Below are 15,769 nucleotides of genomic sequence, written 5' to 3'. Positions count from 1 at the left end.
TCACATGCTTAAAAGGTAGAGGTGACATTATACTCATGCATGTATGGTAGTACTGCTTTTGAATATGGGCCTTAGCAATGCCTATAGGCTTTAGCAATACCTAACACGAGAGACACAGCGGTTGCTTGCACAACGATGATATGAACAATCTTCAGTACACAGCGGTTTTTGATGCTGGCTTGCAACTGCACTCAAGTAAGAACATTCCTCAACCAAAGATGTCCCCTCGAAGGCAATTTTTCGCAATAAACACGACCAAGATCAGTCTCTTTAAAACCCAGTCTTTACTCCGAAACAAAATTTTGCTTCAAAACATTGTGTTGCGCATGAATACAGTACTAGTTGAACACGTTATTCACCAGAAGCCAGAAGTACTTGCTTGCCTCAGTGATACATATGGCATTGTGCTCTAGGAAGCACTCGACAACATGTGCGTGATCCACAACATAGCTCTCCTCTCAAAGTGTATTGCACACACACACGCACCTCAATGCCCACCCCACACATCGCACGTGCATGACGCAGCAGTTCACAGGTAACGCTCGGCTACAAAAGTTCATAGGACATGGGAACGGTGAACAAACTGAATCCCCTTACAACCAACATATGAACCCTGGATTTGAAATGTGCATTCCACGCATTTTTGCACTGTGACAGTGGAACACCTTTCGCTCCCAGGCTGCTTGTGCCGAGGATATGAGGAAATTCAGTCTTGATCACTGCTCTTGTGCTTAACAAACTTCAGTGAGCAGACAATATGCGCAGGCTCACCTTGTGCCAGTGTCGGACAACTCCAGCGGCTCCATAAAACAAATGATGCTATGTACAACAACTTTGGGCCTGTTGTTCCTCGGTTGTGATGCTTGTGCATCTTACAATTGGCAGTAAGTGTAGACAGTTACAGCATTCACTTTGTGCCAGAAAAATGAAACTTTCCTCCTTTCAGGGCAAATAAACGAGGCGCTGAAAAACTCAGTAACAAACAACGGGAAATGAGTTGACATTTAAGCAAGTAAACGAAACAGGAAAGTAAGCTGAATACTAGACACAGGCTTCAACATACAAATGCGGTATTCATAAATAGAGACACAAGACTAAACTTCTTACTATCAAGAAGGAAAATACAGACTGTATGATAAGATAAAGCCTTCACATGATGACCTGACTACATTAACCTTGTTCATGCATAAAGTAAGTCTTCTGTGCCGACTGGGTTACACGGCAAAGTAGGGCATACTCTTTTCTATGCTACCCAGTGGCTAAGGCAGCGTTGTTTACATGAATAAGATAAATAGACAAGACTAAAACAGTCCAAAGACTTGTGCAGCTAACTTTGTACTCAAAAGCAGCAGTGCTAGCAGTGACAGCGCATTCTAGATAAGGCCACCCAGCAGGTAAAGTACTTATGTATAACATGCTGCATCGTGGAGTCAGTGAATATGCAATCAAAATGCAGCACTGCCTACAGTGGCCGGTTAAAAAACTTTTGCTTGGCAACAGAAAAGGAAAAAGAATGCATAAGTGCATAAAAAATACTTTGAGACACTGTTGCAAGAGTAAACAAAGGGCATGGTAAAACCCCTAGAATTCTTCTACGTTCAGTCACCAGTTCCTCACTATAGCTTTATAACATTCACAAGCACCAGCAGTCAGGACGGGTATAAGTTGCGTTGGCAAGCTATTAATCATGCGGCTTAGAAGTACATACACCTTGAAACAACCAACAAGAAGGCAGCCAGCCAACAGTGTCAAAGATCTGCAATGCTAGTCACATATATCAAGCTCGTCTTAAAAAAGGCCGTGCCACCTGTGACTGACTGTAACCAGCTCAATGCTATCAATAGCAGGTACTTCATTTCCTAGCCTCGACAATCCAAAACCGATCGGAACAACAAGGGGTAAATCTGCCTGAGTTCAGCTCGGAGCCGATCAACTTCATCGAGCAAAATTATTAATCTCGCATTACAGAAAGTTCGTTGCACCCTATGATTAAAACTATATTGACAGAAAAAATGCAAAAGTCATCAGATATACACAACTTCATCCTGCAAAGTGCTACCCAGTAGCAAATCAATGACACTCAAGACGAAAATGATTACAAATATTGACCACCGATTCTACCTTGTAGTAAAATCTAGCCTCGCCCGACAGTTTGTGAACATAAATTAGAGGAATTAATACAACCAACGAAGCACAAAGGGACATAATGACAAGAATGATGACGCTCTCCTCAACCACAAAATCACTCGGCAAATTAAAAAATAGAGAGAGAGAGAGATGAGAGTCCACTAGTAGTTTTCGTTTGCCTAGACATGCAGACAACACAGTGGCTGCACATCTTTCCATCAAATGCTGGCCTACTGCTTTCCACCATAGGTAGGATTTTTGAATGTGGAAACTGCACCTTTGTAGATTGGGTTTTCTCCCTGGAAGAGATGACAAGTAACGAGATCAATCACAAGTCGCCAGACGGTCCTCCCTCTATAAACTCCACATGCTTTGCTGAGCACAGAATGGCTGTAGTTCCCCGGTTAAAATTTAACATTCCTCAAATTACACTTTACTTTTGCTACAATACACTTAAGTTCCTCAACCGGTACACAAAACATGCAATTAAGTGAAATATGACCTTGTCTTTGCCATTTGTGTTTAAACAAAAAATAACGACAATATTGCACAATACCAATAGAAACTCCTGCAACAGCCACATCATTTGATATGGTACTTAGTTGCTTTCAGCGCAATTTTTTTTTTTCTGGCATTATTTTGAGTCCTGCTTGCATTCCCATTTTTTTTAGTCTTCTTGACTATTTGGACCTGATATTACATATGTTTTGCTACATCAACTCATCAAGCAGCCCCCCCCCTCCCCCCCCCCCTCCCCCCTCCCCCCTCCTCCTTTTTCACCCTAGACACAACTGTCCATACTTTTTGCATCAGGTTATGCAGACTCCAATACATCGGAACCTTAAAGGTACACGTATGCCACCGAAACTAAAACAGGCAGACAGAGCACCGGAAGGACAAACTTACGGTGTCCCACTTGGCCATCTGTCGTTCCTTCTCAAACTTGGCAAACTCCCTGCGGTCATGGATCGTGGTGAAGAGCTTCCAGATAAGGAGCAGTGCGAGGCCGATGAGGACGATGCCAAGGATCACACCCAGGATGATGGCCCAGATGTTCACCGGCTCAGGGCACTCTGTGATCCAAGATGAAAGTTACCAGGTCGACAGCACTGTAACTGCATTCTTTGGGGGGGATAGGAACCGCGACTTAAAAAAAAAAAAGGGCATCTGTGCATTACAAGGAAAGAGGAACAATCCAAGATTATCCCTCGACAGAGGTAGGCGAGATAACCACTGATAAAGCACAGAAAAGTGCAATAACACGTGCGTCACAGGTTGATCAAAAACTGAGTTTCTTTATCCAAAAAAGCCACAGATGGCTCACTTACACACGTGTCTACAGTCACGATTCCTATCCCCCACAACAATGTCGAATCAAACTTCCCCTTGTTGAACATTCTTTGGGTTTCCTAACAAGAAGCTGCACTAAAGCAAGTGCTTTGCAAACCAATAAAATCTTAATGAATGGTTTTGCAGTAAGCATTTCACTTAGGCTGAACCAGTTTCTAATAGACCCATTACAGCTTTACCACGGTAAAATAGAAACAGTACTGTAAAAGCTCGTTAATTCGACATTGACGGGACCGTAAAAAATTGTCGAATTATTGAATGAAAAAAAAAAAAAAAAAAAAAAAAAAAAACGAAATGAGCCCCTGGATGACATACCTTTATTTGGTAAAGAAGTTAGTTATCACGATCTGTTTTTTCGGACGAATTTGATCGGCGACAATAACGCTAATCACTGCTAGATGCTCCGTGGCATGCGCACCATCGGTAATCTGTTCGCAGAATTCTTCCAGAACGGACAGCGCTTCTGCGGCTTCTTTAACCGTGCGCTTCGAAGGCGGGGGCAGCTGTTCACAATCATCTTCTGATGAATCGTCGTTGAAGGTACTTTTAACTTCCTGAATTATGTCGTCCTCAGTCAGCTGTCCGGCGACTGCGACACCATTATCGATGGCGATGTAATCAGCAAGCCGCACAGAAGAAGGCAAGACATTGTCAAAACAGCTGTCGTCCTCTGCGTTGCGTCAGCCATCTCACATGGCAGTGTCTCTGCATGGCAGCCTGATGATACAAAACCGCTATGCCTGAAGCAGTTAGCGATCACTTCTGGAGGCGTCTTGGTTCATTCATGAGCCAGAATGTTTATAGCTCTGAGGAGCGTAAGCTCGTATTTCTTCCCCGCTGCATGCACTGCAAGACGTGCTTTCTGCATTTGCATTTCACGAACTGAATTATTCCCTGATCCATGTGTTGTAAGGCTGAGGTTGTATTAGGTGGGAGAAACACCAGCTTGATCCATTCAAGGCCCGGCACCTTGCAATGAGCACTGCAATTATCTACAACCATGAGGACCTTGCGCTTCTCCATTCCAAAACGCCGGTCAAGCTGATACAGCCACGTCCGAAAAATGCTGGATGTCATCCAAGCCTTCCTGTTAGCGTGATAATTAACAGGAAGGTTCCTCACGTTTTTAAAGCATCTAGGCTTCTGCGCCTTTTTAATCACTAAGAGCCGCAACCGCTCTGTTCCCGTCATGTTGGCGGCAAGTAGAATAGTTACTCTTTCCTTCCTGCGTTTTCCTGCTGTGCACGGGTCACCTTTGAAAGTTATCGTCTTGTCCGGAAGAGCTTTAAAGTACAGTGCTGTTTCGTCAGCGTTGAATATGTTTCTCGCGTCATACACAGCCAGATGTTCAAGCAGGTCGTTGGTCCGCCACTCCTCGATTGCTTCTTCGCTCGCGGCAGCGCTTTCGCCACACACATTCTTGAACGTGAGATTGTGCCGGCTTTTAAAACGAGCGAGCCAACCTTCGGAGACTTTAAAATCTTCGACATTCATTCTTGCGGGTGAATCTTTCAGCCTGTACACAAATTAGTGGCCCACTCACGGGGAGATGGGCCTCTCGTGCGTTTGTGATCCAACGCAGTATGGCTTCTTCGAGCTCTGGGTGGGCCGCCGTCCGCAGTCTTTTCCTTTTAGCATTGAAGCTTGCACTGTCGAACGCCACCAAGATGCTCTTTTCATTTTTGACATACGTGGCCAAGGTTGTCTTCTTCACTCCATACTTGTACATCATGTCTTGGCGTGAAACGCCGTCCTTGATCGCCTTCAATATTTGCACTTTTGTGGCCAGGTCCTTCGCTTCATACTTCGGCCGCTTTGCTGGTGTCGCCATCGCAGCAGCACTCAGCGTCAAGTTGCGCAGGCACAGCACTCTATGCACACACGCAGCACAGTATAAACACGTAGGCGAAGCATGACCGTAAATGCAAAAAGCACGTGCAGACGACACACGCTGAGGCGAAGCTCGACGACTCCACTGCGCGAAGGTAGGGCTAGGAAAGAAAGAACTTCCAGCTGACCTCGCTCCCCTCGCATCATTCTGCTGATGGCAATGACAGTGCGGATGGCGTACACTGCCTTTTTTTTTTCAGCTTCACACTAGCGCCGCTCTTGGCAGAGTTTTTTTTCTTTTTTTTTTTTTACCCCTTCCGCAGTGAAATGCGAAATGGCGGGCTACGGGGCTATGGAGCTATGTTGAATTAACTGACCCACGGCAAAATTTGGTCACATTAATCAGAGTTTTGCCCCATAGACTCCTATGTATAATTGGTAGGACCTCGCGTGCACGTCGAATTAACCGATTTGCCGAATTAACGGGGGTCGAATTAACGAGCTTTCACTGCATTGTCATCAAAGGCCTAGCACATTTGTAGGTACTCTCCTAGTGCCGTGCAAATATTCTAAACGTTAAACAGTTTTCAAATACTATTTTCTATTGATTTGCACTGCACTTTCACATTTAGAACTACTTACAAGTAGTTTGAATAGTTGGAAGTGTGATTCACGAACCCCCTAAATGTTCTGAAACTATAGCAATTGTTACCAAGTACAGAAATACCTCTATACAAGAAAGTCCTACATGAAGCCGAAAATTTTGTTAAATTTCGTTACGTCGAAGTTCTTAAGTTTTACCTATCCAAATAAAGTAACAGCTTCGTGGAGCACTGCTAGTAGATGGGAACTTGTAAATTACGAATTCAAACAATAAATAAGAAACTCTAGCAATAATAGAACTAACAAGGGCATCGAATGTTCTTTTGTATATCAGGAGCATAATGAGCAAGATCAAACGGACGCGAAAGCGTTACTTTTTGGTGTGTGCAAAGCGAAGAGCGAGTGCAGCGCCTAATAATCAAAGCTGCCACCAGATGTCTTCACTGGTATCATCATCGCCATCATCCAACGTTTGCAAACGGAGACTAGAAACTCAAAATCAGCTGATCTAGAGACATTAATAGGGACGCTGTAGTATGTCTGCATCGCTGGCATGGCTACCTTACGCGTGGCAGTTTTTTGCTCAGGCCTCGCGTACGTGCACCGTATTTACTCACGTAATACACTCGAATAATGAGCCTTCCTTATTTTTGCCAATCATTAGTGGGTCCCTCCAGTTCACGCCGTTGCAGTGTACTGCGAAATTCTCGAAGTGCCTTTTGAAATGCCTTTTGAAGTGAACGACGCGAAAAGCTGGCGTCATGATCCCGGCTGACCGCCTGCTTTTTGTGATGATTGATGGATGGAAGGATGGACGACTCTCGCAAAAAAAAAATCTGTTAACTCACGAATTATCCCCTTTAAAATCCCATTTAAAGGTATAGGAAAGCTGTGTCGTATATCAAGCTCAATTTCAGCCATATTGAACTCCGCATCACGCACAGGAAGGCGCGCCTTCCCCGAAGACGAGATCGCATCACCCTTGGCCATTTGCTGCATGACGTTTCCAAGCCATGCACAGAAAGAATGAGAGGGAACAGTTAGCGACGGCTGGTCTAGGGCAGCTTTCTCTCCTCACTCTTTCCTGGTCTTAGTTCGCAGCAGCATGCACAGTGCCAAGACAAGCCAGCTCAGCCCGTGGCAGACAGAACGTCGGACGCTTTCTCCAGTGTGTGTTGTGAACCCTTCGCGAGCAGCGGCTAACGTGCGATGCGCGTCTCGTGTCCTCATGCTGAACGTGCTTAAGCGATGACGGCTGCGGACGTTAAGCAGCGGCAGGTGTGTAGGTGTGTGTTTTTTTTTGCAAGAGTCGTCCATTCTTGTCATGCTGAACATGTGGCGTAGCATAAGCTAAGGCGACTTTGGAAGTTAAGAAGTGGCAGATTTTGTTTTTTTGCGAGTTGTCCATCCTTGTTGTCATGCTGAACGTGTGGCGTAGCGTAAGCTATGACGACTTCAGAAGTTAAGAAATGGCAGATTTTTTTTTTTTTTTTTTTTTTTTTTTTTTTTGCTGAGAGTCGTCCATCCTTGCATCTATGAATCAATGAAAGCACGCGATCAGCTGCGATCGTTATACTGACTTTTAGCAATGTTTGTTTCAAACGGCATCTGCAGCTACAGTTGACTCCCGGCACAACGAACGCCACTTCAACGAAATTTTCGCCATAACGAAATATTTTCCATTCCCCGAGAAGCCCACATAGGAAGTAATGTTTAAAAATTCTCTCCAAAGAGAATTATTTGTGAGTACGCACACACTTCAACGAATTTTTCGCGAGTGTTCGCCATTCAGTGAGCCGTCCATTTTAAAAATTTTGGGGCTGTACGGGTTGGCTCGTCTTCGGCGCAGTCGGTTGAAGACGGCTGAAGACAAATCCAACGAAATCCACTGTCGCCAGCTCTCCCTCCCCTGCTTTCACATCGCGTCGCCGGCATCGCATCGCCATTTTCTCGTTGTATGTCATTCATGAGGATTATCGACCACGACCTCGCCGTTTCTGCCAGTCGCTACAATGTCGAAATCGCCACCAACTAAAAACAAAAGTTTCTTTCACTTGAAGATAAGGCATTATCGCCCAAGCGGACAGCGGACAGAAGAAGGCACTCATTGCAGCTGACTTCGGCATCGCCCCGAGTTTGCTGTCCATGATTTTGAAAAGCAAGGACAGCGTAAGCAAAGCACTTGCATCGGGAACATCGGCCAAACATAAAAAAGTGACGCAGCCGACGTATGACGCGCTGGACAAGGCTGTCTACACGTGGTTTAGACACTCGGGCGAAAAATATCCCGCTCAGTGGGCATATGGTGCAGCAGAAGGCCCTTAACTATGCCTGCTTACTAGGCCTAGACAATTTCAAGGCCATTACAGGATGGCTAAATCGTTTTAAAGCTAGGCACAATGTCGTCGGAAAGGTTTTGTGCGGCGAATCTGCTTCAGCGGACAAGGAAGGTGCCTCAGCATGGGCTGCAAATAACTTTCCTGACATCATGAGTCGGTACGCTCCATCCGATATATGTATATACAATGCCGACGAGACTGCCCTCTTCTACGAGATGCTCCCAGCGAAGACTCTCGACTTTAAAGGGCAACGTTGCCACGGAGGAAAACATAGTAAAAAAAAACATTACTGTGTTGCTATGCACTTAACTTGGACGGGTCGGATAAGCGCCCTCCATTAGTAATCGGGAAGAGTGCAAAACCGCGATGCTTTAAGGGAAATCAAAGCCTTCCTGTAAAGTATGTTGCGAATGCTTGTGCATGGATGACTCGTGCCATCTTTGCAGACTGAGTGAGTGCACTTGACAGTGATATGAGCAGACAAAAACTGAAAGGTTTGTTTGCTCGTAGACAATTGTTCGGCCCATTGCATTGACGACGCGAAGCTGACAAGTGTGCAGTTGCGCTACTTCACGCCCAACTGCACTTCTGTAATTCAACCGCTCGATCAGGAAATTATACGGAGTGTAAAGTGTGCCTACTGTGAGCGGCTTATCCAGCGGCTTCTCCTGAACACTCAGACGGAAAGAGAAACGAAAGTGGACCTCTTCGTAGCACTGCAAATGATGGCTGCTTCATGGATTGTCACACCGAGCACACTTCTCAGCAACTGCTTCAAGCACGCCAGTTTTTTTCTTGGCGCGGCGACCAGCACCATCGCAGCCCCAGAAGACGGCATACCATCGTCATCGACCCCAGAGATTGATGCGACATAGAGTTCGCTTCAAGAGACCGGGAGCATCTCTGCTGACATACAGCTGGAAGACTTCCTCGGCGTTGACACGGAGGTGGCTGTTCACGAGGAACTAAACGACGAGGACATTATAAAAAGTGTCCGTGAAATACAAGAACCGTCCGATGATGACGACTCCGTCTTCGACGTGATCCGGCATTTCCTTGGCGCTCACGATGATGATGTTGCCATGGCTCTGTTAGCAAAGCAGAAAAAGCTAGTGAAAAAGTGAAACCAAAGCAGAAAAAGCTAACAGATTTCTGGAAATAAAATAGTGTGGTTTCCAGAGTCATTTTTTGTCCCCTTTTTTTTTTCGGACTTCTTGACAACGAAATTCCGCGAAAACAAAATTTTTATCGCACCCCATGAGTTTCGTTGTGGCGGGAGTCAACTGTATCGCGCTTTCCAATGATTTTGTGGCAGTGGACTACACCCGCCCCAAGCGCAGCATGCTAAATCGAACCAGGCTTACGAAATCAAGGCATCAATGGCACTCTGCCAAGTTCGGTCCCCGCCAGCACAGGAGCTACCATCAAAAGTATAGTCGAAAGAGAAACATGCCCCAACGTTATTGCTGCGCAACATCTTGGCGCGCTGCCAATAAATGAGCTGTGGATGCGACGGCCAAAGTGGAGGGGCGCGCCACTGGCTAAAGGCTGTTTTCCATGCAAGCGAAAACGCTCGCGATTTCCGCCGCGGCGATGCAAAAACCTGTTTTGAGCTGCCACAGCGACAAGAGCGACGTCGCTCCAATAAGTTGGAAATTTTTCGCTCTGTCGCTGCCACTCGTCGCTGTGTTTGCTCAATCACTTGTATGTGAAGCGGCCTTAACGCTTTCTTTTTTTCAAATTCTCGGGGGCAAAAGTGGAAGGTGGGTTCATTATGTGAGTGTGTTGATTACGTGACAAATACGGTATCATTTTTCACAACGCAAGCGGCGACTCAGGCTGATTCCTGTATATGTCGAATTATCGATATATCGAACTATTTCGCGACCCCCTTCGAGTTGGTTATATTCGGGCTCGACTGTATTTCCGGTTAGCACTTTGCCATTCCAACTGGCCAGTGATGTCATGGCTTGACGCGTCCCAAAACTTCTGTACCGCGGGTTTTGTATGCACACTGCAGCTGGAACAGTAGTGCGCGCCTATCATCATTTTGCTTGGCTCACGGTTTCCAGACTGGCGACAAAATTGGCGAGTAAAGGCCAAACACAAACTGCGGTCTGCTTCGACTAAAGTTTTGGTTCTCAAGCAATTTTCAAAGTGGCTGCTGGTACATGCATGAGATGCGCAAGGACTTTATTAAATCGAAAGTGCAGCATAAAATTACTGCGTTAAATCACGAAAAAAATATGTGGCTTTCAATAGGGCAGAGAATGGGAAATAGAAAAAATGCGTTAACCGCAATATCCTTTTCGTCGCGCTCCACAGTTTGTAAGAGTACCCACTGAGTTTTGTACAAAATGTGCAAAATATTATTGGACAAGAAATTGCAATATGCAGTGCAGAGGATGATTTCCTCACTTACCGCGTTCGCTTTTGGCTCGCACCATGTACTCGTTTGTATTGGGGTCCAGCTTGTAGATGAAGGTGTACTTGCAGTCGTCTTCATCACGGAAAATACAGAGCTTCTCACCCTCATCGGCGACTGCAAAATCGCAAAACATAGTAATGTGAAGCATGCGTGTACTCAACACTAGCTGCACTAGATGTTTAAAGTATGATGTATATGATGCAAGCTGATAAGAAAGCTTCTGCGATGATAAAATATAGGAGAGGAGGGAGTACTGATTTTTGAGGAATGAATAGGCATACTATCTGTCCCACTTTTCAGTGACATCAATTCAGCATACAACTGGAGGCGAATATGTCGTCGTTTCGAATCACCGTTGCGAACTAGCCTTCAACTTGACCAGGAGATGGTTGCTAAATGGGAGCAAAATAGTACGACACCACCCTGAATGCTGCACAAGAACGGCTGCATCATAATTTTGATACAAAATCACGTGATATTATCGGTATCACTTCCAGCTCATGCCACTCATAAGCCAAGCAACGCTTTCGCAGTATGTGCGTGTTTTCGCAATAAAATTTTTTTCTTGGGCTCAATTTCTTTTGACCAACTGACTTTGTATTAACAAGGTTTTACTGTGAGGCACAGTATCTGTCACACTTGTTTTTGTGGACAGCTGACCCGTACCGTAAGGGAAGGGAGGAAGGTGGGAGTGAAAGGGGAAAGAGAAAAAGAGGAGCTGCAGTGGAGGGCTAAGGAATTATTTCAACCACCCGGGGATCTTTAACGTGCACTGACATCACACAGCACACGGACGCCTTTTTGTTTCGCCTTCATCAAAACGCTGCCACCGTGGTCGGGTTCGAACCCGGGTACTTCGGCACAGCAGATGGGCATCTTAGCCACTGCGCTACCACGGCAGGGCTTGAAAAGATCGCACCAGCAGAACTCAAGGCAAGGACGTCTATTGCCTTAATGTTGATACTAGCAGCATGCCCACTAAGTGACTTACTACAGGCATCGCTTAAAGCGGTGAAGCCTAAACAGCAGTAACTGCAGTATTCGCACGTTGAGGGTGAGTTTCAAAGCCCGACTTGTGCGAGCACTGCAGGCACCTTCGATTTGTGGCGCCTGGATGGCCAGGAACTCGCACTTGGTCTTGCACTCTTCCTCAGTGTAGGGGCCCAACTGGAATACTTGGCACAGCACACAGTCCTTGAAGGCCTCACATTTGCCGGGGCAAGTCTGCAAAGGTGGCAGAGAGACGCATACAACATAAGAACTCAGTCCTCGATAATCAGAGTTCACTCTACTCTTCCGGCGACAAAAACATTTTTTCAGGCTTTGAAGTCTATGGTCCCTTGGGTTATTGATGGTGGCACGTTTTTGCATGGGTGATCCGTGTACGGGCACTCCAACTCAGTGCATGTAGTATGGTGTAAAATGCAGCACCGAATTTCCTTCCAGTGAGTGCTATGTGTGACTTAACAACGAAGATCTAGCATTTTAAGCCTGCTAGATGCCGTATCATAAGTTACTTTGAGGAGTGAAAGCAAAGAAGGCAACCAAGCTTTCCTCTTTTCCTTCACCGTGCCAAAAATTTCGTAGCCAAAAACTCCCATCCAATGTGGCCATTCCTTTCCGAAAGAACAAGTGAACAGAACATGAGGCAGTAGGGTCATTTGTTTAACCTACACCAGCTACACCAATGCAAAATCCATTGTAGGTATAGGAGGTTTTCTACACTGGTGTAGCTGGTGTAGGTTAAACAAATGGCCCTAGTGTCTATCCAAATGTGTCCTAAAAAGCTGCTCACAAATCTTTCTGCATGAAAAGCATGTACAGTAGCCGACAGATTTCTCGGACGCCCGATTTCCGTGATCTGCTCCGCAGAGTCAATGTATAACACTGATCGAAATTTCGGACGTTTGAAACTTTTCTCATTCGATTTTCCGGCCTTCTTCTTTTGATCGCGGGTAAAAAGCTACCAAAAATTGCCGCAGCACTGCTTTCATTTTGTCTTTCTGCAACCTCGAACTCGCATGCATCCCACATACCCCTATATATAGTAGGCACCACTAGCTGTGACAAGTCAATGGACCTGCTACTCCCCGAAATTGGGTGGCCTGCACCATCCACGGTTCCATTGAGCGGGAACAAAGGAGCTTCGCCCCACAGAGGACGGGCCAGTAAGAGCAAGCGTGCTTCTATCACGTGACCATACATCACAGCTTGTGTGTAGCTGCGAGCAAGAGAGCCAGCGGTATGACTAGCCGCAGCGGATGAGTCTGCTTGCAAGCGGTGATACGCAAACACACAGGAAAACAACGAAAAATGTGCGCATGTCCAGTGCCCCGAAAAGCGCCCACTTCTAACTGATCACAGACGCCGATTTTACTTCATTCTGCAATACACCGGGCCTCCCAACTAAACACAACCTTCGTGCGAGCTTGCGGGACAGCAGCTCTTTTTTTCTTTTTCAAACGAATGAGCACGCAGCCCACGACTTGCACCGCTCCCGTGGAGACAACCACCGCTGCCACTACTTCTTTTTCTCTTCTTTTTCACATGAGAGAGAAAAAAAAAAAAAAGGTGCTGACATAGAGCGCCTTTGTTTTGGTTTGCCAGTGTTCCATGCCTCTCTGTTTGAGCATCCCACTGCTCCGGCTGTTGCGCTGTTTTCCCCGCCGCCGCGCCGCCCGTGAGAATGAGAAGACTGACACAGAAAGACGAAACAGTTTTTAAAGCTGCTCATTAAATACTGCGGTTGTTATTGTGAATTTGTCTTTTCAGGTTGCCTAGCTTTCCAGCCGCTTTTTCGGCCCCGGTCGGCGACTGTAATTAAATTGGCTAAGCATGGTTGCACCTAAGCATTCACGGCCAAAGGGGAGTGAATTTCTTTTATATATATATTGTGGGAATTCAACATTTCCCTCGCCCGCACGACGCGACGAACACCCTCTCTTTCTCTCGGGGAGCCCTCATCTTCCCCTTCTGGCCTCCTTCCTCCGGTGCTGTGGCGGAGAGCGCGGGGGTGAGAGAACGGCCCCTCCTTCCCCCTCCCCTCTCATCTTGGCGGACAGCAGCTTCACCCGAACAGACGACGCCACGACGCCGTAGCGTGCGGATGCTGCAATGACACTGAGGAAGAACATTGGGCGTTCCCAATAAAGAACTTGGCCAGCTGGCTATGTTTGCCTCGGTGTGACGTTCTTCACGGCCACTGCTGTGGTCGGAGCTAGCGGTGTGGCCTCGGTTCTCAGAGCGGAGCAGCAGCCCCATGAGAATCCCCACAAAATGGCGCACCAACGTGGGGCCCCAACCCACTGGCAGTCCAGTTGGGGAGGCTAGCTCACGAAGAATGGTGGAATTCCATGCAGTAAGTCGTCCGAAGTTGGCTGGGCGATCCTGGCTGGTATGCGAAGCCTAGCCCAATGGCAGGGGCTTCCAACCGCTATAGCGATACGCTTCAAGTTAAATCGCAGGTGTGGTCCGCCGAACGAGTCATTCTCAAGGAGATCCTGAGCTACTCGTCAAGCTACTGCCAGTTGCCTACGCTACCGCCCTTACACCCGCAGCTCGGGAAAGCCGGCCCGTTGGTCCAACTCACGATAAGTGCCCATTTGCCTACCTCCGCCTAGAACCGCCGATGCGGTAAGTCAGTACTGCCCGTTGCCTCAAAACCGCGCTATCTGTACAGCGGAGAATGCGGGTGAGAGCGCTGCCGAAGCGCGCCGAGCACAGGTTCAAAGTTCACCGGCTCAGGAGAGTCGAGAGCCAAGTTTACTTGAGCAGCGTCGCATGGATATGCGGTGGGGTCCCTCGCATTCGGCAGGTCAGTTCACGAGCAGCCAAATGCCGTTCGGAAAGGGAGCGTGAATTAGTCGCCTGTGCGATGTCACTAGGAGCCGTAGTACACCAAATTTGCGGAAAGAGGTCGCAGCGGGAAGCGCCCTATTGCAGAAACCTCCAAAGCACGTGCATCTCGTAAGAGTGGGGACACCCACTTGAGCTTGCGTTCAGCAGTTAAGAGCTGTCAGGGGTTATTAGGAAGGCTCATATTTTTTTATTTTGTCGTAAAAGGGTCGCTAGTCTTATTGAAGAGACAGAACCCCGCGACGATGCAGGCCAAATTGCGCTGTGAAGCCACTTGTACTGTGGTTGGCGTTAACTCTAGTGTAGCTGGTATTGCTACGAGTGAGTTGGAGACTTCCTGCTGATCTATGATTAAGCTTTGCTACATACGTGCTAGGCAATAACGCCTCAAATGAGGGCAGAAAAGCCGTTATTCGCAAAGGAGCGAGCGCCGATATCGGAATATAGAGCCGCTATAGGGTGAATATGCGCAATCGCATAACTACCGGAATGTGCAGTGGCACGCCATTTCCTTAGCTCTGAGCATGAACGCAAAGGTTGAGACCAATGTCAACGACTACGCAATGTGATCGCGCGAGATTGTGGCCAATGCCAATGGGAAGGCTAACCGCAGCCGCGGTAAGAACATTGCAAGTCCGATGGCTAGCTATGCTTACGCACTCAGCGACGTGACCTCGAGATCGCGACAAGTCGTGCGCCCAGATGGGTGGGACCGTTAGAGGTTGCTGAGATTGTTTCGCGGCTGTAAGCTGAAAGGCCTGAGGTCGGGCGGAATCGGCGAACCCATGCCAACAGTACTTCCTTTGAAAGTAACTGTAGAAGCGGACCCTGCATGCGCATAACAGCGCGTAGGCAAGCGATCCCGAGAGCGGTCTCTACGGGCACCGCTGCAAAACCCGAATCCAGCGCAGTCGCTGCGACAACGGGAAAAATGCCGTGCAAGTGCAATCACTCAAGCAGCGGCTCTGTAGCACCCACAGCCAGCGAAATCGCTGAATGACTGTCAAATGCTGCGCATGTGAGATCACGCGCACAGCTACTCCGTGGGCATCACTACAACACCCTCCGTCAGCGCGATCGCTGAAAGAAGGGGGAGTGCTCCGAGCGTGGAGGCCACGCACACAGAGCAGCGCCGGCAGAGTCGGCTGCCTGTGCAGCTTGAGCTGACGACGGACAAACGCCAGGAGCGGAGTTCGTGCGAGCAGATATAAGGGAAGGCAGTCCTTTCCGCGATGAT

At 47.4% G+C, this 15,769-nt stretch overlaps 1 protein-coding gene across 2 annotated transcripts in view; it reads right to left on the bottom strand.

Annotated features, from left to right (window-relative positions):
* Positions 1-261: 261 nt before the first annotated feature.
* Positions 262-15,769, bottom strand: part of mys (position-specific antigen beta subunit myospheroid) — a 38,179-nt gene continuing 22,671 nt past the window's right edge. For both annotated transcript variants that reach the window (XM_084594541.1, XM_084594540.1), the window contains exons 18-21: positions 11,772-11,901; positions 10,672-10,791; positions 3,034-3,200; positions 262-2,426 (exon numbers count right to left, since the gene is read on the bottom strand). In XM_084594541.1, the coding sequence (XP_084450667.1) occupies positions 2,358-2,426; positions 3,034-3,200; positions 10,672-10,791; positions 11,772-11,901 (486 nt within the window). In that variant the 3' untranslated portion in view covers positions 262-2,357. The remainder of the gene's footprint in view (positions 2,427-3,033; positions 3,201-10,671; positions 10,792-11,771; positions 11,902-15,769) is intronic.

The sequence above is a fragment of the Amblyomma maculatum genome, chromosome 2, assembly GCF_055883805.1.
Source record: "Amblyomma maculatum isolate TAMU_Amacu chromosome 2, ASM5588380v1, whole genome shotgun sequence".
In the NCBI taxonomy this organism is placed as follows: Eukaryota; Metazoa; Arthropoda; class Arachnida; order Ixodida; family Ixodidae; genus Amblyomma; species Amblyomma maculatum.
The sequence above is the reverse complement of the archived record's forward strand: the minus strand, read 5'-3'. Positions and strand labels throughout refer to the sequence as shown.